This window comes from Muscardinus avellanarius (genome assembly GCF_963383645.1).
Source record: "Muscardinus avellanarius genome assembly, chromosome: 12".
Classification (NCBI taxonomy): Eukaryota; Metazoa; Chordata; class Mammalia; order Rodentia; family Gliridae; genus Muscardinus; species Muscardinus avellanarius.
The window spans coordinates 105,037,667-105,061,591 of NC_137798.1; the positions used below are offsets into that span (position 1 = coordinate 105,037,667).

Genomic DNA, 23,925 nt, shown 5'->3' on the forward strand with positions numbered 1-23,925 from the left:
AAACAGGGTCTCCTAAGCCAGCGCTTTGAACCTGCGAGATCCTCCTGTCTCTGCCTCCCAGGCACGGGGATTACAATCGTGCCACGCCCGGTTTAAGCCAGCTTTTTTAAGAGCGCCACTCTCTTTGTATAACCTCCTCTGGTTTCTTTTTCTTTTTCTCTTTTTTTTTTTCATGGTACTGGGGATGGAACCCAGGGACATTTCTGCCTCCAAGCTATTTTTTAGTCTTTATTTGAAAAAGTGCCTAAGTAGCTGAGGCTGGCTGTGAATCACAATCCTCCTGTCTCAGCCTCTGGAATGCTGGGATTACAAGCGTGCGCCACCACGCCCGGCCTCTTCTGATTTCTTGATATTGGATTTAAATCACCCTCATTCATTTACGGCCTCTGTTTATGTAGGTATGTGACAATTGTTCACGCTGGGAAGTGGCGGTTTACTTTAATCCATTTCTTTATGAATAGCTTTATAAATGTGTCGTTGTTGGAGTGTTAACTTTTATTTTATTTATTTATTTATTTATTTTTTATTTTTTTTTGGTGGTACTGGGGTTCCTGGAAGCCCTTCTACTTCCGGGCTACACTCCCAGACCTATTTTTTATACTTTTTTATTTGGAAACAGGGTCTCATAAGCCAGCGCGTGCGGCTGGCTTCGAACCTGCGCGATCCTCCTGTCTCTGCCTCCCAAGCGCGGGGATTACAAGCGTGTGCCACCACGCCCGGCCGGAGTGTTAACTTTTAGATTAGGGTTGATTTTAGCCTTTAATGTGGAGCTTCATTCTTACTTCTAAGTGGGTTGGCCTGCTAACCTACTTTTAAAAATACAATACTGTCCCTCATTGACATCTGGAAGATAACATGAATATTCAACCTAATATTTCTATTTCTGGCATCAGAATTTGAACTTTTATTTATTTTTGTGAGACTGAATATTGAACCCAGGGACATTCTACCTCCAAGCTCCACCCTTGGCTCTTTTTATTCTTTATTTCAAAACAGGGTCTCCATAGGTTCCTGAGTAGTAAGACCTGCAATCCTTTTGATCAGCCTCCCAACTAGTGGGATTACAGGCATGCACCACCACGCCCTGCAAACATTTTGACGTTTTGTGTGTGTTGGTGGTGGGGATTGAACCTAGGGTATTCTCTGAGCTACACCCCAGCCCTATTTTATTTTTTTTATTTTGAAACAGGCCCTCGCTAAACTGCTGAGATAAGCCACAAATCAGTGATCCCACTGTCTCAGCCTTCCAAGTACTGGTATTAGAGGAATATGCCACTATGCCTGGCAAATTTTAACTTCTTTTTTCTTTTCTTTCTTTTTTTTTTTTTTAAACAGTACTGGGGATTGAATCCAGGGGCATTCTACCTCCAGGCTACACCTCAAGCCCTGTTTTTATTTTTAAAATTTTTTTTTATTCTTTAAAACAGAGTCTCACTGAGTTGCAAAGGCCCTCACTAAGTAGCTGAGGCTGTCTGAGAACCGCAACGCTTCTGTCTCAGCCTCCTGAATGCTGGGATTACAAGCGTGCGCCACGATGCCTGACTCCTATTTTTTATTCTTTCTTTTGAAACAGGGTTTCACTAAGTAGCTGAGGCAGAGGGTCTCACTAAGTAGTTGAAGCTGGCCATGAACCTGTGATCCTCCTGTCTCAGCCTCCCAAGTACTGGGATTACAAGTGTGTGCCACCACTCCCAGCTAAATTTTAACTTTTGAATACTAAAATATTACTGAACACTTAAAAACAAATTGTACTATGTAACTCTTTTAGCTCTTTATTCTGGATTAAAGATAATTTAAGATCCATTCTTCCTAGAATCTCTAAGAAGAGTATGAAATTGATGATGGGGCTAAGGGTGTAGCTTAGTAGTGGAGTGCCTGCCTACATATGCAAGACCCTGGGTTCCTTCCCCCAGCACCACCAAGAAATAAATATATATATATATATATATATATATTTTTTTTTTTTTTTTGCAGGTCTGGGGATGGAACCCAGGGGCATTTGACCTCTGAGCTACAGCCCCTGCCCTATTTTTTATTCTTGATTTTGAAACCGGGTCTCACTGAGTTGCAGAGGGCCTCACTAAGTAGTAGCTGAGGCTGTCTGCGAACCGCGATCCTCCAGTCTCAGCCTCCCGAATGCTGGGATTACAAGCGTGCACCACCACGCCCAGCTAAGAAAAAATATTGATAAAGCCTTATTTTAGTTCTTGTAAGAAAGATGTGGATTCATATTTTAATCTGCATTAGAGGAGAAATAGGTAAATCTGGAGAAGATTGGGTTTTCCAAGGACTCTGGGAAAGTTCTCTTTATCTGTCACTGTGGTAATATTTGAAGAATAAAACAATAGAACTGGCTGTGGCTTCCGTATCTTGAGTGTTGGCTTCAGAGCTTTCTTGGCCTTTCTCATCTAGTGACATCACTCCTGTCACTGAAACATGAATAAGATATTCCAATGGGCTGGGTGTGGTGACATGCCATTGTAATCCCAGCATTTGGGAGGCTGAGACAGGAGGGTCGGGGTTTTCAGACAGCCTCAGCTGCTTAGTGAGGCCCTTTGCAATGCAGTGAGACCCTGTTTCAAAATGAGGAATAAAAAACAGGGCTGGGGGTATAGTTCACAGGTAGAATGCCCCTGGATTCCACCCCCAGTACAGGGGAAAAAAATATTCCATCGGTCCTAGTTGGTATGAAATTTAGGATTTGGCTTGTTGAAAATAGATCATCACCTGTTGGCCACGTATCATTCCCATTCCTGTAATGTAACAGAAAGCTTCCTTTTATGGTGAATTTTACTGTTTTTGAAAACATGTTTTTTCGTGACCCTGAACTAGGACCTGACATGCTCTTAATCTTTCTCCTTTATTTAATGATGGGGGTACATTCTGAGAAATGCTCCATGAGATCACTGGGCTGTACAATCTCATGGGACCACTATCTGTCATCCATGCAGTCAGTCACCTGTGTTGACTGAAACATTGCTATATGACACATGAGTGGACTAGATTTTTTTTTTTTTTTTTTTTTTTTTTTTTTTTTTTTACATACTTGAGGTTAAACGTAGGGGCATTCTACCTCCAAGCTACACCCTTAGTCCTGTTTTTTATTCTTCTTTTTTTTTTTTTCCGGGTCTGAGGATGAAACCCAGTGGCATTCAACACCTCGGAGCTACATCCCTGCCCTATTTTTTTATTCTTTATTTTGAAACGGTCTCGCTGAGTTGCGGAGGCCTAACTAAGCAGCTCTGGCTGTCCACGACCCGCGGTCCTCCGGTCTCAGCCTCCCAAATGCTGGTCTCATTCTTTATTTTGAAGCAGGGTCTCATCAAGTTGCAGAAGGCCTCACTAAGTAGCTGAGGCTGTCCTCAAACCTGCGATCCTTCTGTCTCAGCCTCTCAAGTACTGAGATTACAATGGTGTGCTACCAGCCCAGCTTAGAAAATTTTGAAATAGATTCAGTAGAGTTTTGGGCCATTTTTTCTTTTCTTTTTTGGAGGTACTAAGGATTGATCTCAGGGGCATTCTACCTCCAAGCTACACCTTCAGCCCTACTTTTTTTTGTGGTACTAGGTGTGAAACCCAGGGATCTTCTACCTCCAAGCCATAATAACCCCAGCTCGATTTTATTTCTTATTTGATAAAGTGTCTCACTAGGTTGATGAGAGTCTCACTACTTGCCGAGGCTGTCGTAGAACCTGCAATACTCCAGTCACAGTCACCCAAGTACTGGGATTACAGGTGTGTGCCACCACACCTGGCCCCGGCCCTATTTTTTATTCTTTATTTTGAAATGGTCTCACTAAGTTGCAGATGGCCCCACTAAGTAGCTAAGGCTGATGGAGAACCCACAGTACTCCTGTTTTAGCCTCCCAAGTACTGGAATTACAAGTGTGCACCAACACCACACCCAGCTTATTTTGTTCTTTATTTTGAAACAGGGTTTCACTAAGTTGTGAAGGGCCTCAGAACCTGACATCCTCCCATTTCGCCTCCCAAGTACTGAGATGACAAGGGTGCACTACCACACCCAGCTCATTTTTGGGTGGAGGGAGGTGCTAGGAATTGAACTCAGGAGCATTCTACCTCTGAGCTACACCCCCAGCTCCATTTTATTTTTTATTTTGAAACAGGATTTCCCTAAGTTGTGGGGAGCTCATCTAAGTTAAGTAGCTGAGGCTGGCCAGGAACCTGGGATCCTCTTTTTGTTTTTTAAAGTACCGCCTTCGGGAGGCGAAGACCAGAGGATCGCGGTTCGCAGCCAGCTTCAGCTACTTAGTGAGGCTTTTTGCAACTTAGTGAGACCCTGTTTCAAAATAAAGAATAAATAGGGTTGGGGGTGTAGCTCGGAGGTAGAATGCACCTGGGTTCCATCCCCAGTACTGTACCAAAAAAAAAAAAAAAAAAATCTTTGGGTTTTAAATAAGAAAAAATACATATGAGTTCATGTTAGTCCTTCCTGTTCATAATGTGAGGATAATTGTTTACATGTGTATCTCTTATCTAGAAAGTCTCAGTTCCTATTGATATTCATAGAATTAACTTTTTTGCTCCAGTCAAGATATATGAAGCTGGGATTGGTGGCCCACGCTTGTAATCCCAGCATTTAAGATGCTGAGACAGGAGGATCATGGTTCATGGACAGCCTCAACTGCTTAGTGGGGTCCTCTACAACTCATGAGACCCTGTTTCCAAATAAAGAAAAAATAGGGCTGGCAGCTGGACGTGGTGATGCACGGTTGTAATCCCAGCATTTGAGAGGCTGAGACAGGAAGATCGCAGTTTGCAGACAGTTTCAGCTACTTAGGCCCTTTGCAACTCAGTGAGACCCTAAATAAAGATTAAAAAAATAGGGCTGGGGCTGTAGCTTGTAGGTGGAAGTATCCTGGGTTCCATCCCCAGTACCACACACAAAAAGAGATACATTAAAAACACAGTGCACTTTAATTACTAGCATTATGATTACAATATAAAGTCTTAAGATTCTTTATTGGAGTACAGGGTGTAGAGGCTTATGCCTGTAATCCCAGTATTTGGGAGGCTGAGATAGGAGGATTGCAGTTTCAAAGCCAGCCTTAGTAACTTGAGGCCCTTAGTAATTTAGTGAGACCCAGTTTCAAAATAAATATAGGAGCCGGGCATGGTGGTACATGCTTGTAATCCCAGTATGTGGGAGGCTGAGACAGGAGGATCTCAGGTTCACAGCCAGCCTCAGCTACTTTGTGAGGCCCTTTGCAGCTTAGACCCTGTTTCTTTTCTTTCTTTTTTTTTTTTAAGATTTTTTTTAGCTTTGGTTTATTTATTATTATTATTATTATTATTATTATTATTATTATTATTATTATTTGGTGGTACTGGGGTTCCTGGAAGCCCTTCTACCTCCGGGCTACACTCCCAGACCTATTTTTCCATTTTTTTTTTAAATTTGGAAACAGCGTGCGCGGCTGGCTTCGAACCTGCGTGATCCTCCTGTCTCTGCCTCCCAAGTGCGGGGATCACAGGCATGCGCCACCACACCCAGCCAAGAGAGACCCTGTTTCAAAATAAAGAATTAAAAAATAGGGCTGGGGATATAGCTCAGAAGTAGAATGTCCCTGGGTTTTATCCCCAGCACCACAAAAATAAACAAATAAGTAAATAATTAAAATGGGGCTGAGGAGTGTAACTCAGAGATAAAATACCTTTAGGTTCAATCCCCAGTACCACTACTACCAAAAAAAATTTCTTTATAATTTTTTGTCCTTAGAATTTTATTTTTTATTTTTCCATTTATCATTTAATAGTACAGTATATAACATCCTCCTTTTGCTAATAAGTAAGCACCTTAGCTAGTAGCAGTGGTATATGCTGTAATCCCAGTACTTGGGAGGCTGCAGCAAGAGGATTACTGGTTCAGGTTCAAGGCTACACTTAGCAGGTCTGGGGATGGAACCCAGGGGCATGCAACCTCTGAGCTATATCCCTGCCCTATTTTTTTTTTCCTTTATTTTGAAAAGGTGTCACTCAGTTGTGGAGTGCCTCGCTAAGTAGCTGAGGCTGGCCGCGAACTGCGATCCTTCTGTCTCAGCCTCCCAAGTACTGGGATTGCAAGAATGTGCCACCATGCCTGGCTAGAAAAGTATTTTCTTAGGATAAATTCCTAGGTGTTAAATTTGTATTGAAAGCCGGGCATGATGGCGCATGCTTGTAATCCCTGAGCTTGGGAGGCTGAGACAGGAGGATTGTGCAGGTTCGAAGTCAGCCTCAGCTACTTAGTGAGGCTCTCAGCAACTTAGTGAGACCCTGTTTCCAAATAAAATATAAAATGGGTCTGGGAATATAGCCCGGAGGTAGAAAGCCTCTGGGTTCCACCCCCAGTACCTAAAAGAAAAAAAAAAATTGTATTGAAAGGAGAGATTGCTAAATTGTTTTCACATGCCCTTCATGAAAGGCAGTGGCATTTTATTCTCATAATAGGTGAGGCTGGCCTTCCCACGTTCTCTGTGCCAGGCCTACTAGACCAGTTGTTCAAACTGGCTGCCATTGCGTCCCTAGGGTTATATCAGGGGCTGCTAAATTAGAGGTACCTGAAAAAGCTCGTGTAATGTGGTAGGGAAAAGTCAGAAACGTGTCCAGTGGCTGTTACTGAGATGGCTTGAAAGAGAGTTAGTCCTCCCCAGATTTAGAGTGGTTGGGGAGGTAAGTCATAAATGACGGGACTGACAGCGCCGCGCACAGGCAGTGTCCGTGGATGGCAGGCACAGCGGGGTGCGGCCCTTCCTTGTGGTAGTGCTTGAACCCCGTCTTGTTCAGGGATTGGAGACGCTTGTCTTCTGCGGGCGCCTGGCTGGATCTGACTGTCTGAACGGCAGCGGCAGAGCTGGCTGCTTTGGCCACTGGTGGCCGTGGCGATCTGCCAGTGCGTGTAAGGTGCGTTCCGTGCTCACTGCAGCAGTGCAGTGGCTCCGGAATGCTGCGCTTGATGTGAAGTCGCTAGTGCAAATCAGTGTCACTGTTTGAAATTTCATGCTCCGTGTTCTGTAGTCCGTGTTTCCGGTGTGATAAAAGTGCAGTTCTTCTTCTTCTTCACCTTTGTCTCCCTCTCCTCCTCCATTGTGGTGGTGGGGACCAGACCCAGGACCTGGTGTGTGCTAGGCAAGCACCCCACCAACTGGGCCGCATCTGGCCAGGTTGTCAGCACCCTGAAACCTAGGCAGGTTGCGTGGGTCTGACTCTCCCGCGGATTGAGGGAGTGGCAGAAGTTTGTAGGGCTCTCAACCGGTCCTGGGCCTTTCTTCCACACTGAGATGTGGGGGGCTTTCACGATCAGAAAACTTAAAGCCATTTCTGTGCGCTGTCAAATAGAATAAGCCCAGGATCATCTAAAGGTCAGGAAAACAACAGTACAGGAGTTACGCAACCTGTAGGAACTGCTCCCTTCTCTCTAATGGTCTTCGGTTGTCTCAGCACTCTCAGAAGAGCATAGAAGCCCCCACCTGTGCCTTTCAGAGGGAACTTTGAATGAATAAAACTGTTTTCTTCTTTCTTTCTTTCTTTCTTTCTTTCTTTCTTTCTTTCTTTCTTTCTTTCTTTCTTTCTTTCTTTTTTGGTGGTACTGGGGTTCCTGGAAACATTTCTACATCCAGGCTACACTCCCAGACCTATTTTTTATATTTTTATTTGGAAACAGGGTCTCTTAAGCCAGCACAGCTGGCTTTGAACCTGTCCGATCCTCCTGTCTCCGCCTCCCAAACGCGGGGATTGCACAGGTGCGCCACCACGCCTGGCTCAAAACTGTTTTCTTAAGAGTTTAAAATGAGTATCTTTTAGCTAGGCTGGTGGCACATGTGTGTAATTCCAGTATTTGGGAGGCTGAGACAGGAGGATTGCAGGTTCAAGGCCAGCCTCAGCAACTTGGTAAGGCCCTTTGCAACTTAGTAAGACTCTGTTTCAAAATAAAAAATAAAATAGGGCTAGGGCTGTAGCTCAGAGGTAGAATGCTCCTGAGTTCAAATCCCCCCCAATAATATCTTTTGCAGAAATAAAAGCATCTTGTCTTTTCACCCACTTGAAATATTGGTATTCCCTTTGGGATAGGATTGATATCTCTGCATATTTAACTGAAAAGTTTAATAAAAATAGGTCATTCGCATATGACAGCAGTTTAATGTGATGAGATCTGGCATTAGAATGTGTGCAAATTGAATTTATCTGATGTTTATTCATAGTTTTCCTTTAATGAAGAATCGGTATTTCATTAGCCTAATCGAAGCAGCCAGACAGCCACTCGTAGTGACTCGCCTTACGATGGAGTCAGCCTGAACAGGGATTGCTGTGAAGTGTCGAGCAGGCTAGCCCGTGCTGCTGCAGGCGTCATCTTCAGGACTTGGGCGGACCACAGTCTCCAGCAGCTCAGCAGCTTAGGCCCTTCACAACTTAGTGACACTGTTTCAAAAAGTAAAAAAGAAGCCGGGAGTGGTGGCTCACGCTTGTTATCCCAGCATTGGGGAGGCTGAAACAGGAGGATCACTGTGGACAGCCTCAGCTACTTAGTGAGGCTCTTTGGAACTCAGTGAGGCCCTGTTTCAAAATAAAGAATTAAGAAAAAAAATAGGGCTGGGAGCTGGGCGTGGTGGTGCACGCTTGTAATCCCAGCATTCGGGAAGCTGAGACCAGAGGATTGCAGTTCGCGGACAGCCTCAGCTACTTAGTGAAGCCCTCTGCAACTTAGTGAGAACCTTTTTCAAAATAAAGAATAAAAAACAGGGATGGGGGTGTAGCTCGGAGGTAGAATCCCCCTGGGTTCCATCCTCAGACTTGCAAAAAAAATGTATATGTATATGTATATGTATATATATGGCTGGGGATATAGCTGGAGGTACAGTGCCCCTGGATTTCATCCCCAGTACTGCAAAATAAATAAATAGGCAGTACTGCTAAATAAATAAATAATAAAATAAGTCCAGGGGTGTAGCTCGGAGGTAGAATGCTCCTGGTTTCAATCCCCAGTACTACAAAAAATAATAATAAATTCATTTTTAAAAATAAAACTCTAGCCGGGCGTGGTGGCGCACGCTTGTAATCCCAGCATTCGGGAGGCTGAGACCTGGAGGATCACGGTTCGCGGACAGCCTCAGCTACTTAGTGAGGCCCTCTGCAACTCAGTGAGACCTGGTTTCAAAATAAAGAATAAAAAATAGGGCAGGGGGTGTAGCCTGGAGGTCAAATGCCCCTGGGTTCCATCCCCAGACCCGCAAAAAAAAAAAAAAATAATAAATAAAATAAAATAAAACTCTAAGGGAAGAGGAGCTTTACATAGCTCCGTTTTTAAGTGACAGGCTGCTTTACGTGAGAACTGCAGACGCTTGTCATTGTAGCAGACACTTGCCAGCAGTGCGGGCCAGGCGTGCACCTCTGCCCTCCGCTCCCTCCCCTGCCGCACCTGCCACCCAGAGCTTCCGGCTGCCCCTGCGAGAGGCCTCAGCAGCAGTGCCACTCAGCACGCTGGCACGTTGTGACTGCACCTCTCCCCACGTGGGGATGACATAAAGCGGTGCCCTCACCCCTGGCATCTCATCATCCCCTTGTCTGACGCCCGCCTGTCTCCACCCGCCTGGTCCCCTGCCCACCTCTCATAGCCTGCTGCTGCTTTGCATGAGGGAGACTTGTGGAATGTTGGTTAGGTGTTCATTCCAGGGCCAGAGCCCATCAGAAGCATGCTAGCAGGCAACTTGCCCAGAGTTGTTTTTAGAAGAGGACAGACCTGGAATGTCAGGCCGAGTGTAGGCTGTGTACTAGTATGTATGAGAATGGAGGGGATGGAAACAAGAAAGGGAAGCAGCTGCTTTGTTTTGGAAAATTAAATAATCCTGAAACTTGGCTTCTGCTTCTGTTGTCTTTCTCCAGGAAATTTTATCTCCCCTTCTCTTTCTCAGTGGGGATTGAACCCAGGGGTGTTCTGTCACTGAGCTATACTACCACCACCACCCCCTTTTTGGTGCTAGAGATTGAACCCATGAGAATTGTACGTGTGTGTGTGTTTTACTGGGGATAGAACTCAGGGGGCTTCCACTTCTGGGCTATACCCCCAGACCTATTTTATTTTTTATTTAGAAATAGTTTCACTAAATTATTGAGGCTGGCTTTGAACCTGCAATCATCCTGTCTCAGCCTCCCAACAACTGGGATTACAAGCATGCCTCACCATGCCCTGCTAGCATTTCACCTCTGAGCAGCACTCCCTTCCCTACTCTAATTTTTTTTTTTTTTTTTTTTTTTTTTTTTTACCTTGAAAGTCTCACTTCATTGCTAAGGATCCTACTGATTTGCTGAGGCAGTCTTTGAACCGAGAGTCCCCTGTCTCCGCCTCCCAAGCACTGGAATTACAGGTGTGCGCCACCATGCCCAGCTTGCTTATTTATTTTGAAGCAGACTTTTACTGAGCCGGGTGTGGGGGCACACGCTTGTAATCCCAGCATTCGGGAGGCTGAGACCAGAGGATCGCGGTTCGCGGACAGCCTCAACTACTTAGTGAGGCCCTCTGCAACTCAGTGAGACCCTGTTTCAAAACAAAGAATAAAAAATAGGGCAGGGGGTGTAGCTCAGAGGTAGAAAGCCCCTGGGTTCCATCCCCAGACCCACACACACACAAAAAGAAACAGTATCTTACTAAATTGCTGAGGCTGGTCTCAAACCTGTGATCCTCCTGTCTCAGCTTCCCAAGTATTGAAATTACAGACTCATTTATATATTCTTTATTCTTTTTTTGGATTGAACCAAGGGGCAAACTAACTCAGAGCCATACCCCTTTTAAAAATTTGTGTAGGCAGGGCTTGGTGGCGCATGCTTGTAAATCCTGTGCTTGGGAGGTGGAGACAGGAGGATCACCCAGGTTGGAAGCCAGCCTCTGGCTTGAGAGACCCTGTTTCCAAATAAAAAAATATAAAAATAGGTCTGGGAGTGTAGCCCGGAGAAGGGTTTCCAGGAACCTCAGTACCACCAAAAAATAAAAATAAAAATAAAAAAAATGTGTGTGTGTGTGTGTGTGTGTTACTGGGGATGGAACCCAGGGGCTTTCTACCTCCGAGCTACACCCTCTGCCCTATTTTTTATTCTTTATTTTTGAAACAGGAGCTCACTAAGTTTTGGAGGGCCTCACTAAATAGCTGAGGCTGTCCTCGAACTGTGATACTCCGGTCTCAGCCTCCCGAATGCCAGGATTACAAGTGTGCACCACCACACCCGGCTCTTTTTTGAGTTTTTAAACAGGGACTCACTATTTGCTAAGACTTGCCTCAAACTTGAAATCCTTCTGTCTCAGCCTCACAAGTACTGAGATTTCAAGTAGGCACCACTGCACCAAACTTATTATATTCTTTGAAGGCATTATTAAATGATGAGAATTTTCCAAACCTATAAGATAAGCCGTGTTTATGTATTCAGAAGAACTAACAGTGCCAGGGATTATGCTGGGGACTTTTATATCTGTTACCCCATTTTAATAAGCCAGCCCTATGACATAAATGCATTGAGAAAGTAGGTCTGGAATCTGGGCCAGACTTGGCAAGGCTGGAATGTTTGATTCTCGCATCAGCAAGCATAGGAACATGGATTCACACAGCGCGAGAATTTCCCAGCAGTGCTACCTGCGAATCCCTCTTGTCAGCTCCACCTTAGCAGCATGACGCTGGAAGGCGGGTGGGGATTGAGCAGCTGCCTCGTCCACATGCTGCCCGGGACAGGTGGCTCTTCCTGTTCACGGCAGCAGAGCGGGCGTGCTCAGCGCACGGGCTCGCGCGAGTTGAAGGAGCCAGTGCACAGAGGTGCTTGGTGAATGGGAAGGCGCGGGATTCACCAGTGGAGGTTTTCTTTCCCGAGGACAGCAGGTGTTATTAGCATCTGGGTCAGCAAAACAGTTGCGTGGTAGCTTCCGTATTTGCCTTTCTCTAGGTCTCTGGTGTCGCTTTCTTTCCCGTTCCAGAGCCACTGTCTTTGTACAGTAGTGCTCAGTGCCACTTCTGTTGCCAGGCCCTCTAAGACATGGATGGGTTCCTGTCCACTACGAGACTCAGAGATGCCGTGCTTGACGTGGTTTTTCCTACTGGGAATAGTGATGCCAAGCCTGCTGGCGTCTTACACCCTGGTATGGATACACACGCACGCACGCACGCACGCTAGGCTCTTTAGTCTAATGCCAATTGTGCAGTTACTTTGGATGCAATTATTGAATTGAAGAAACTGTGAAAAGATGAAGCATGTGGGCTTTCACAAGATTAACCAGCTTGGTTTCTCCTTTGAGGGCAGGTGGGTAGGACCGTGGGATTGGTATTTGTGCAGCGCTACAGCTCCTGTGACTTGCTGCTTTTTTTTTTTTTTTTTTTTTTTGCGGTACTGGGGATGGAACCCAGTGGCATTTTACCTCTGAGCTATACCCTCAGCTCCATTTTTTATTCTTTATTTTGAAACAGGGTTTCACTGAGTTGCAGAGGGCCTTGCTAAGTAGCTGAGGCTGTCTGTCTGCCAACCCAGATACTCCTGTCTCAGCCTCCAAATGCTGGGATTACAAGTGTGTGCTACCACTCCCGGCTTTCTGTTACTTGCTTTTAACCTGTTCACCTGTATATAAGTGTGGGCTGTGTAGATGTTTGAAAATCACTGTGATATTTTGTCATTAGACTCTGTTGTTTCCCGTTACACTGAAGAAATTTCGGGCTAAATAGTACATTGAGCTGTGCTCACAAGGTCTGCTGAGAGTGGTCAGTGCTGCCCGCTCAGGCCGTGGCTTGCAAGTCTTCAGTGTTTCTCTGGTCCCAGCAGATGTGCTTCAGCAGGCATGGTCTAGCCAGCCCCCGGCGGGCTGCGGACTGGTCAGATCCCCAGCAGATGCTAAAAGCCCTGGGCCTGACCAAAAGTCCTAAGAAAAACTGCTAAACAGCCTCTGTATATGGTTTACTTGGGACCTCAAGCATTGTTTTGTTTTATTTTTGTAGTAGTACTTGGGATTGAACTAAGGGGCACTCTACCACGGAGGTACATCTCTAGCCCCCTTTTGTATTTTATTTTGAGTCAGAGTCTTGTTAAGTTTCCCAAGCTAGCCTCAAACTTCAGATCCTTCTGCCTCAGCTACCAAGCAGCAGCTACCAAGCAGCTGGGATTGCAACTTGGATCTCAAGTTTTGAAATCAGGCCCTCTGTTTATCTCTTTTCTTTTTCTTTTCTTTTTTCTGTGTGTGTGTGTGTGTGTGTGTGTGTGTGTGTGTGTGTGTGTGTGTTACTAAAAATGGAACCCAGGGGCATTCTACCTCTGAGCTACACCCTCAGCCCTATTTTTTATTCTTTTTTTTTTTTTTTTGGGTTTGGGGATGGAACCCAGGGGCATTCGACCTCCAGGCTACACCCCCTGCCCTATTTTTTATTCTTTATTTTGAAACAGGGTCTCACTAAGTTGCAGAAGGCCTCACTAAGTAGCTGAGGCTGTCCATGAACCACAATCCTCCTATCTCAGCCTCCCAAGTGCTAGGATTACAAGAGTGCACCACCACACCCAGCTTATTTTTTATTCTTTATTTTGAAACGGTCTCACTGAGTTGCAAAGGACCTCACTAAGCAGCTGAGGCTGGCCGCGAACCGTGATCTTCCTGTCTCAGCCTCCCAAGTGCTGGGATTACAAGCATGAGCCACTACAGCTGGCTTGCTTACCTTTTTTCTAAGTAGGTAATCCTCTTGGTCCTGAGATATCATCCTTTGATCAAGAGGAATGACAATAGAAAGAAAACACTTCCTCAGCTCCTTTCTGATCGGCAGGTCAGAACAGCATAATGGCAATTCCTGGTGCTGCTCAGAGCTCTGGTTAGGTGAGGTGACCCACTGGGCTGCCAGTGACTCAGCAGCCTCCTTGATGGCTTTTTGTTTTTAAAATGAGCTGGATTTCACAATACATGGGACAGAGCTAAAGAGGGCAGCTAGTAACTGTGGGCCACAGCAATGGGCACTGTAAGCAGGGCAGGTAAAAGAATGCCACAGCAGGGCCTGTTGGTGCACACTTTTAATCCCAGGACTTGGAAGGCTGAGATGGGAGGATCCAGGTTCAAGACCAGCTGCCACAGCTTAGTGAGACCCTGTTTCAAAAAAAAAAAAAAAGAAATAGGGCTGGGGGGGGGGTGTAGCTCAGAGGTAGAATGCCCCTGGGTTCTGTCCCCAGTACCACACACAAAAATACATTGTCATACCCAGGTGAGTAGGTCAGGAGGAAGTGAAGTTTGTTCCAGGGTGGGCAGAATCTGTATGAAGGTTAGGAGAGGAAGGCCTTTTTAGGTGAAAGAAGTATCAGGCGGGGCAGGCAGGGTGAAGCACAGGCAGCAGTCAGGTGCCTTTGGGGCATGGGGAGGGCAGCACACACTGGGAATCCGGTGAGGGCTGAGCTCTTCCTCCTTGCAGAGCCTGGAAGGTTTGGAAGGGAGAGTGACCTCAGGCTTCCTGAAGATGAACCTGACACATCCTGCGGGCTTGTAGGGCAGGGCAGGAATGGGCAGGAGAAGACTGTCCTGGGAGCCAGGGAGGCTGAGCTGCCTGTGCTGGGGCTGGCTTCTGAGGGCTGTCAGTGAAGCAGGCTGGGCCACGCGGGCACCCGCTGAGCAGGTAGAGCTGGGGGAGTGGGATTCGGTGGGGAGCGCGAGTGCAGGCATAGATGAGCTGGGCCTCCTGCACTAGCTGCTTATGACTCTAGACTCGTCAGTAAGGGGCATTTTGCTCTTCTAGAAAAATACTCTTCTGTCTGAGGTAATTCTCAGATGGGGCTGGGAATGAGTCCACCCTTCTTACGCACCCTGCTCCTAGTACATTTACAATCTAGAATCATTTGGCATGCTTTTTTTTTTTAAAGGAGGATCACAGGTTGGAGGGAAGCCTCAGAAAGTAGTGAGACTCTCAGTGACCTAGTGAGACTCTGTTTCAAAATAAAAATAAAATAGGACTGGGGGGTAGCTTGAAGATAGACTGCTCCTGGGTTCAATCCCGAGTACACACACACACACACACACACACACAAAAGTGTTAAGATATTTTTCATGCCCATAAAATGCTTCTGGGTACTCAGGAGTATCAAGTCACAGGTTCCACAAACAGTATAGGCTTCTCTCTGGGCTGAGGAAAGCCAAGCCAGATACTGAGAAGCTCAAGCATCCTGTTGGCTTGGAGGTGTGCCCAGGGAGAGGTCAGGCTGGTGGTGAGGTGCGGGTGAAAGCTGGAACTGTAGGGCCCCTACAGAAACCTTGTGGGGCAAGAAAGAGATTCCCCAACCCTGCCACATTTCAGCAGCATTCATCTCAAAAAGATCCCAAAGGGCTGGCGGGCCAAGAAGAACATCGCAACATCCACTGAGGTCGGCCGGTGGGTCACGCCTGTAATCCCAGCACTTGGAGGCTGGACCTGGAAGATCTCAAGTTTGATGCCAGGCTCAGCGACTGAGCAAGGTCGTGTTTCAAAATAAAAATGAAAGAGAGCTCAGAGCGCCGCAGGTTCAATCCCCAGTGCCGCGAGATAAATACTAACACTTGTTTGTCGTTTGATACTTTGGCAGAACAGCTGTGGTTTACTCACCCAACAGACCTTGAGTATCTTTGACATTGGACACTTTGCTGGGTCTGGAGACCAAATATCTAATTTTATTTATTTATCTATTTATCTAGCGGAACTGGGGGTTGAACCCAAGGGCACTCTACCTCCAGGCTGCACCCCAGCTCTGTGAGTAGCGAGGGCCTCACTAGCAGCTGAGGCTGGCCATGAACCGCGATCCTCCTGCCCCAGCCTCCCGAGTGCTGGGATCACAGGCATGCCCACCACACCCTGCCTGTTTGTAGGAATTTTTAATAAGCTCTTGACGCCACAGATGTGTGTTTAGGATTTGGGATGGTTAGCAATTACTGGGGTGCAGTGCATTTTTAAAATCTCCATTTATGAAGAGTTCATCAGAAAGCTGAAATCAAAAGTTGATTCTTTAGAGCAGGACAGCAGTAATTGTTTAGTAAATTCTCTCTCCTTAAAGGAGTTTGTATTGTAGTTTTGTTGTAAGTAATGTAGTACATTAAATTTTGAAGTCATAGAAGTGATTATCTACTAAACCTTGTAGAATGAATTAAACCCTTGAGAACTGAATTAACTAAAAGAGCAGGAGAAATAGTGGCTGGGAAATCCTTGCTCTCCGATGCGCAGGGCCAAGGAGACTTCTGACAGGAGGGATCCCTTCCCTCGTCCTCTTCTGAGCAGTGAGGGATAGCAGTGCCTGCTCTGAAAGGCCGCTGCAAGGTCCAGTGGTTGAGGAGTGAAGCCTGGCACGGGAGTGCCCAGTGACTGAAGGTGCTGCTGCTGCCCCTGGCAGGCGGGCGGGGTGGGGGGCACCTTCACAGTTGATGGGATGGGTCTGAGGAAGCCGCAGGGGCTTTTGTTCTGAGGCAGGCCGTGTCAGGCCTGGCTTGATGGCAGCTGCCTGCAGGCTTTATCACGCACTGCTCTGCCCTGGGGGGGCGGGTGCTTTCTGAGGCTCCTGGGGAAGGAGACCTTGCCAAGGCTACCTGCCTGTCCAGAGGGAGGGGGGCATTGAACCTAAATTTGCCTTGTTTTAAGTCTGGGCTCTTTCTCCTCCTACCAGACTACCTCTACCTGGAAAGCCATCTGTCAGGGGCTGATGACCCTTTGGGAAGAGGAGTAGCTGGCTCAGGTAGTGACTACTGCTACCAAAAAGGTGTGTGAGCTCAGAGAACCTGTTGACAGACAAGAGGAGGAGGAGGAGATAGGACAATCACACTTCCATGAAAAGGAGACAGAACTTGGTGATTAGCTGTGAGGAGAGAAGCCGCTTGGCTGGGAATGCTTGTGCTGTTTGGAAGGAAGGTGGCACCTTAGGTCTGACTGGCTCCTCCATCTGGGGCGAGGCTCTGCAAGCTCAGGCACCAGCAGTGGAGTCTGTGGAGGTTTTCAGAAATGTGATTTTTAAATTTATTTTGGTGGTACTGGGGTTGGAACCCAGGGCCTTCTACCTCAGGGTCATGACACTAGACCTTTTTATTTTTATTTGGAAATAGTGTCTCACTAAGTTGCTAAGGCTGGCTTTGAGCCTATGATCTTCCTGTCTCGGCCTCCCGAGTACTGGGATTATAGGCATGTGCCACTATGCCCAGCTGAAATATGATTTTTAATTGGCATGTACCGAGCAGGCACTAATTCTTGCTTGGTGTAGGTAACCTGTTGCCTCTTGTGCCATGGGAGAGGGTTTGGGGCTGAAGGCGTGTCCTCAGGCAGGAGAGATTGTAAACGTTACTTGGGCTCAGGTGTGCTTTTTATTTATGGTACCAGGGATTCGACCCAGGGTTGCTTTACCCCTGAGCTCCAGTTCCATCTCTTTTTATTTTTTTATTCTATTACTATTATTATTATTATTAATTTTATTTTGGCCGTACTGGGGGTTGAATCCAGGGTTGTTTTACCTCTGAGTTGCACTCCCAGCCCTATTATTTTTATTCTTTATTTTGGACCAGGGTCTCACTAAGTTGTGGAGGGCCTCACTAAGTAGGGAGGCTGGCCGTGAACCTGCGGTCCTCCTGGCTGGTCCTCCCAAGTACTGGGATGATAAAGGTGCATCGCCATGCCGGCCCACATAAAACCTTGAGACTATTTACTCACACCATCTTCTGGCTTGCTTTTCTCTCAGACCGCGAACCTGCGATCCTCCTACCTCAGCCTCTCAAGTACAAGCATGTGCGGCCATGCCCGGCTTATTTTTTATTTTGAGAAAAGGTCTCACTAAATTATCCAGACTTACCTTGAATTTGGGATCCTCCTGCCTCAGCCTCTCCAGTAGCCAAGATTCCCGGCATGCGACACTGTGCTGGCTCAGGTGTACTTTATATTGTCTAGTGCGGCTCACATTCATGTTGCCAGACCAAATTTACGATTTTTTAGTCTGTCTGGATCAGTACATTGGTAAAATAAAAAAAATTTACTTGAAAAAGACGTAAAGCCAGGTGTGGGTGGCGCATACTTGCAATCCCCTGGCTTGGGAGGCGGAGACAGGAGGATCCTGCAGTTTCGAAGCCAGCCTCGCTGGCTTAAGAGACCCTGTTTCCAAACTAAAAAAAGTATAAAATAGGTCTGGGAGTGTAGTCCAGAGATAGAAGGGTTTCTAGGAACCCCAGTACCACCAAAAAAAAAAAAAAAAAAAAAAAGTACAAAAACAATCTCAGAGCTGGGTTTGGTGGCACATGCTTGTAATCCCAGCATTTGGGAGGCTGAGACAGGAGGATCACGGTTCGTGGCCAGCCTCAGCTACTTACTGAGGCCCTTTACAATTCAGTGAGACTCTGTTTCAAAATAAAGAATAAAAAATAGAGCTGAGTATATAGCTCAGAGGTAGAATGCCCTGGGTTCCATCCCCAGATCCTAAAAAAAAAATCTCAGATTTTTATTTTAGATTCAACAGATATAAAATTGCTCTGTCAGTTGCCATAAAAGTTTCAAAACACTTTATTTCTGCACTGTAGACAGTACATTTGACTGTAGACTCATAAACTTCACGGTCTGACACACTTTGAAAGCATTGATCTAGGAAGAAAGTTTGTTAAGTAAATGAGTAAGCACAAACGAGGAGTGGTGGCAAGGAGCGGTGGGCACGCTTGTAATCCCAGCACTTGGGAGGCTGAGACAGGAGGATCACGGTTCGAGGACAGCCTCAGCCACTTAGTGAGGCCCTCTGCAACTCAGTGAGACCCTGTTTCAAAATAAAAAATAAAGTTGGGCATAGTGGCGCATGCTTGGAATCCCAGTGCTTGGGGGGCTGAGACAGGAGGATCCAGGTTTATAGCTAGCCCCAGCTACTTAGTGAGACCCTCTGCAATTTAATGAAACCTTGTTTCAAAATTAAAAGAATAAAAAATCAGGACAGGGGTGTAGCTCAGAGGTAGAGTGCCCCTGGGTTCAATCCCCAACACCCTCACACATGCGCGCGGAAGGAAGGAAGGAAGGAAGGAGGAAAAATTAGGGCTGGGGTTGTAGCTCACAGGTAAAATGCCCCTGGGTTCCATCCCCAGTACCGCAAAAAAAAAAAAGGAAAAAAGTTTGTAAACATGTTTGTGGAATATTTACCTGATTTAAGAGTAGAAATCTTTTCAGTTGGCATAAGATACTTGCCATCTTTTCAGTCAAGTTCCATATAAGTACATCAAGAACTGAGGTTAATGCAGTTACAAATAAGGGAGTCATAAGTTTAAACTGGTGGCGATACTTGGAAAAATAGGCACTTTTACTTCCTCTGTTGTATATAATTTTTGCTCATTTAATTTAATATTTATTTATTTATTTATTTAGTGGTACTGGGGGTGGAATCCTGGGTCATTCTACCTCTGAACTACACTCCCAACCCCATTTTATATTCTTTTATTTTGAAACAGAGTCTTGCTAAATTGCAGAGGGCCTCACTAGGTAGGTAGCCGGGGCTGGCCATGAACAGTGATCCTCCTGTCTCAGCCTCCCAAGTACTAGGGTTACAAGTATGTGCCACCACGCCCATCTGTATTTAATTTTTTAAAATGGTCCTGGGGATGGAACCCAGGGGCACTCTACCTCTGAGCTACACCCCCAGTTGTATCTTATTTTTATTTTTTACCTTATTTTTATTTGGAAACAGGGTCTTTCTAAGTTGCTGAGAGCCTCACTACTTGTTAAAACTGTCCTTGAACCTGCCATTCTCCTGTCTCAGCCTAGGATTACAAATGTGCACCACCATTCCTTTTCATTTAATTTTTATTAAAATGTTTTCTCTGTTCCTTTTTGGCTACTGTTTGGAATTGATTTTTGTTTTTTAAAAATCTCAGTGCATATTTTTAGCCATGTCCTTTCAAGGGAAAATTTCCTAAGCAAAAAAAAATTTTTTTCCCGGTTCTGGGGATTGAACCCAGAGGCATTCTACCTTCGAGCTATACCCCCATTTTTTATTTCTTATTTTGAAACAGGGTCTCAGTGAGTTGCAAAGGGCCTCACTAAGTAACTGAAGCTGGCCGAGAACCTGTCTCAGCCTCCCAAATGCTGATATTATAAGCGTGCACCATCACACCCGGCTTTTTTTTTTTTAAGTTTTAAGAGTTACATATACTGATATAATGAACTATAGTTATTTAATTGTTCATATATTTTTTTCTTTTTCTTTTCTTTTGGTACCGGGGATTAAGTATACAAGCGTTCTACTTCCAAGCTATACCCCCAGCCCAATTTTATTTCTTATTTGGAAACAGGATCTCACTAAGGTTGCTGAGGGCTAGTTTTGAACCCGTGATCCTCCTGTCTTAGCTTCCCAGGTACTGGGATTACAAGTGTGCACCACCACACCCGGCTTTGTTTTATTTATTTATTTATTTATTTATTTATTTATTTATTGGTGGTACTGGGGTTCCTGGAAGCCCTTCTACCTCCGGGCTACACTCCCAGACCTATTTTATATATTTTTTTTTTATTCAGAAACAGGGTCTCCTAAGCCAGCGTGTGCAGCTGGCTTCGAACCTGTGCGATCCTCCTGTCTCTGCCTCCTAAGTGCGGGGATTACAAGTGTGCGCCACCACGCCTGGCTTTGTTGTTCATCTTTAAAAGTAGAATTTTGGCCGGGCATGGTGGCGCATGCTTGTAATACCCGAGCCTGGGAGGTGGAGACAGGAGGATCGTGCAGGTTCAAAGCCAGCCGCACGCGCTGGCTTAGGAGACCCTATTTCTGAATTAAAAAAAAAAAAAAAAATATATATATATATATATATATATATATATATATATAATAGGTCTGGGAGTGTAGCCCGGAGGTAGAAGGGCTTTTCCAGGAACACACACACACACAGTGGAATTTTGTTTTCTAGCTACTAGTTTTACCTTACTGTACACGTCTGGCTATGTTTACTTTTGCTGGTTCTTCCTTGTTCTGAGGTAGCTTGCTCACACGAGCTCCTTATCCTGGGGTTCTCTTTCCTGGCCTTCAGGGCCCAGCTCAGGCACTACCCATGGTGCCCTGGGTGTTCCCGCTGCACCCCAGCCCGCCTGGCACACAGCACTTCGGCCCTTCCTCTGCCCCTTCTTCTTGCTCCGAAGTCGAGATCCCTGTTGTGTTGTGTCGTACTTTATATTCTACTTTCGAAGGCTCTTCATGTGTGTATTCTCTTATTTCATCCTCCAGACAATCCTCTGAGGTTGGTAGAACAGAGATTCTCATCTCCGTTTTAACTGAGGTGAGGCTGGGGGGTGTCCGCATGGCATGCCCCTCTTTCCTTTTCCCAGGACTGTGTGTGCCCAGGTCCAGACAGTAGACGCAGTTTGAGTGTGCTCAGAGTTGCCTGTAATTCTGAGGTCTTTGCTACTCAGTATTATATGTGTTATTTGGAAGGTGAACACTAGCATCCTTAGTGTCACAGGACTCTCGAGAATCAAAGAGGGTGGTCAGAGGGGAACGGAGCTGTGAACCCTGAATGGCACCCAGGGTAGAGATTTTGTTTTTGTTTTTGTTTTTTTTTTTCAGTCCTGGAGATTGAACATAAGAAGCAAGAACTGAGCCACCTCCCCAGCCTTTCATGTTTTATTTTGAGACAGGGTCTCACCAAGTTCCCAAGCTGGTTCACACTGCAGTCCTCCTGTCTCAGCCCGGGCCTCCACGGAGCTAGTGAAAAGGGTGCTTCTAAGGGCACGTCCAGCAGCGCTAGTTGCCTCCACCCGTGGATTCAAGCAGAAATGGACAAATGGGTTTGTCTTGTTTCAGCAGTAACAGCCCAGCACGTTGACATATACAGAGCGTTTCTAATGAAGGAAAGGTCCTTCCTGAAAAAGTCTCTTCTGACCTGAGTCAGAAACCATTGCTTTTGACTTTGGGATGTGTCGGGTGTGTTTTTCCCCATCTCCTTATGGTCAACAGTTGTGGGTTCCAAATCCAGCCCCTGCCACTTGCTAGGCAGGACAGTGACTTTGGCTAAGTTAGATAACTTCCCTAAAATTGTTTTCTCATCTGTAAGCTGGGGAAAGTCTTAGCCCCATCGAAGGACTGTTGTGAAGATTCGAGGTTACAGATGTCAGGCTCTCTAAGTCAGAGTTCCCTGGAAGCTAATAGAGAGGGAGTGTGGTCCAGAGGGGGCCACAAGCACATGGATGGCTCCAGCTGTGGTTCTCAGACCTGCGCCGGCATCAGACTCACCTGGAAGGGCCCACCCCCAGAGTTTTCTCATTGACTCTCAAGTGGGGCTTGAGAATTCCCGCTTCTGAGTTTCTAGGTGATGCTGCTGCTGCTGCTGCTGCTGGTCTGAGGACCACACTTTGAGAACCACTGGGCTGCAGGTAGCTCACCAGTGGGCACTCAGGTGCTGCAGATATATTTCAAAGCTAAGCTTTTATGTGGCTAGAGTTACTCTGTTAAAGTAATTCCTGGAATGCATTTTGAAAGTACAGAGTTTAGTATCTCAAAAACTTTCCTCCTGTAGCTGAGGAATTCTGGTTACAAAGATTTAAATAAGAATACATTGTAGAAATAACAGTTATAAATCAACATATTGTAGATAATATAACAGTATCTAATAGGCTGAAGTATGTGAAAGTGTTTATTTAAATGTTAAATCACAACTGAAAAACATTCTCAACAACCTTGTTTTTATAACTGGATATCATAAGCCTGATGTGGTGGCCCACCCTAGTACATGGGAGGCTGAGACAGGAGGATTGCAGGTTTGAGGACAGCCTCAGCAACCTAGCGAGACCCTGTTTCAGAATTTTAAAAAGTAAATAAAACAGGGCTGGGGATGCAGCTCAGAGGTAGAATGCCTCTGGGTCCAGTCCCCAGTACCACACGCAGAGGAAAGATGGACATCATATGGAGTGTGAAGTAGTGTGGCGTCGAGACTCATCTCAACGTGCTGTTTACTGTGTGTATTTTTCTCTTTCTCCTCTAGGCTGCTGACTTGAGTAAACCAATAGATAAAAGGATATACAAAGGAACACAGCCTACTTGTCATGACTTCAACCACCTAACAGCCACAGCAGAAAGTGTCTCTCTCCTAGTGGGCTTTTCCGCAGGCCAAGTCCAGCTTATAGACCCAATCAAAAAAGAAACTAGCAAACTATTTAATGAGGAAGTAAGTAGCACCCTTCTTAGCTGTTAAGAACCCCTTGAATAGCGTGAATGTTCTTCCCAAGGGCGCTGGGCTTGACTGGACCCCTGGAGCTGAGCCCATCTGCATCCACTCAGTCATCCTACCTGGTAGTACTCAGCTTTAAATGTGATAAACTAATTTGTTGACTTTTACCTGTTCTTTTTTGGGGCAACTGTTTTGTACATTTGTGTGTGGCATGCTCAACACAGCACGTGCTGTAAACTTTTTCCATAGTGGAGATAAGCATGGCACTATCATTTGATACGAGTAATTCAAAGAAGAACATAGAGCCTGAGATTGGTTCCCAGAAAGCTTCATGCAGATCGGAGGCCTTGATGACGCTCCTTAGCCACTCGTATTTCAGCTACGGCTTGCATTCGTATTAGCAGACTGAGCAGTAGTTCTCTTGCTCTTGAAAAGATTGGCCATAGAATCACCTTGGACATTGTTAGAAATCTGGATTAAAATTGGATCCCACAGCATAGTTTCTCCAAATTCCATAATACGTGTTGGGTTTCTAGTTTTTTCAGTCTCATCCTGGAAGGAGCTTCAGATATCTGAGTTGCCTGTTCAGGAACATATTAGAACTATTAAATGTGGCAGATAAAAGTTGCCACATCAATGACATTTGTTGAGACTGTTGGAGTGGCTGCTCAGCTCCAGGCGCGTCTCCCCTGTGTGTCGGTGTGGCTTTCCTGGCCAGTTGGCCAGATGAGGTAGACTTGCTGAGCCAGAGCTCTGGGCCAGACTCTTGCCTGTCAGTCAGCCCTGCAGTGAGGTCAGCTATGGGGCTCTCT

The 23,925-nt window shown here is 45.8% G+C and overlaps 1 protein-coding gene across 7 annotated transcripts in view; it reads left to right on the forward strand.

Annotated features, from left to right (window-relative positions):
* WDR20 (WD repeat domain 20) overlaps positions 1–23,925 on the forward strand; it is a gene marked incomplete at both ends in the record, with an annotated part of 77,892 nt that overhangs the window by 32,901 nt on the left and 21,066 nt on the right. For 3 of the 7 annotated variants that reach the window (XM_080707552.1, XM_080707556.1, XM_080707551.1), the window contains one exon: positions 22,928–23,110. The exons of 3 other annotated variants lie outside the window; for them this stretch is intronic. In XM_080707552.1, coding sequence (XP_080563678.1) covers positions 22,928–23,110 — 183 coding nt within the window. Of the gene's footprint in view, positions 1–21,174; positions 21,227–22,927; positions 23,111–23,925 lie in introns of all 7 variants that reach the window. One more of the 7 variants, XM_080707553.1, reaches the window with a different exon arrangement.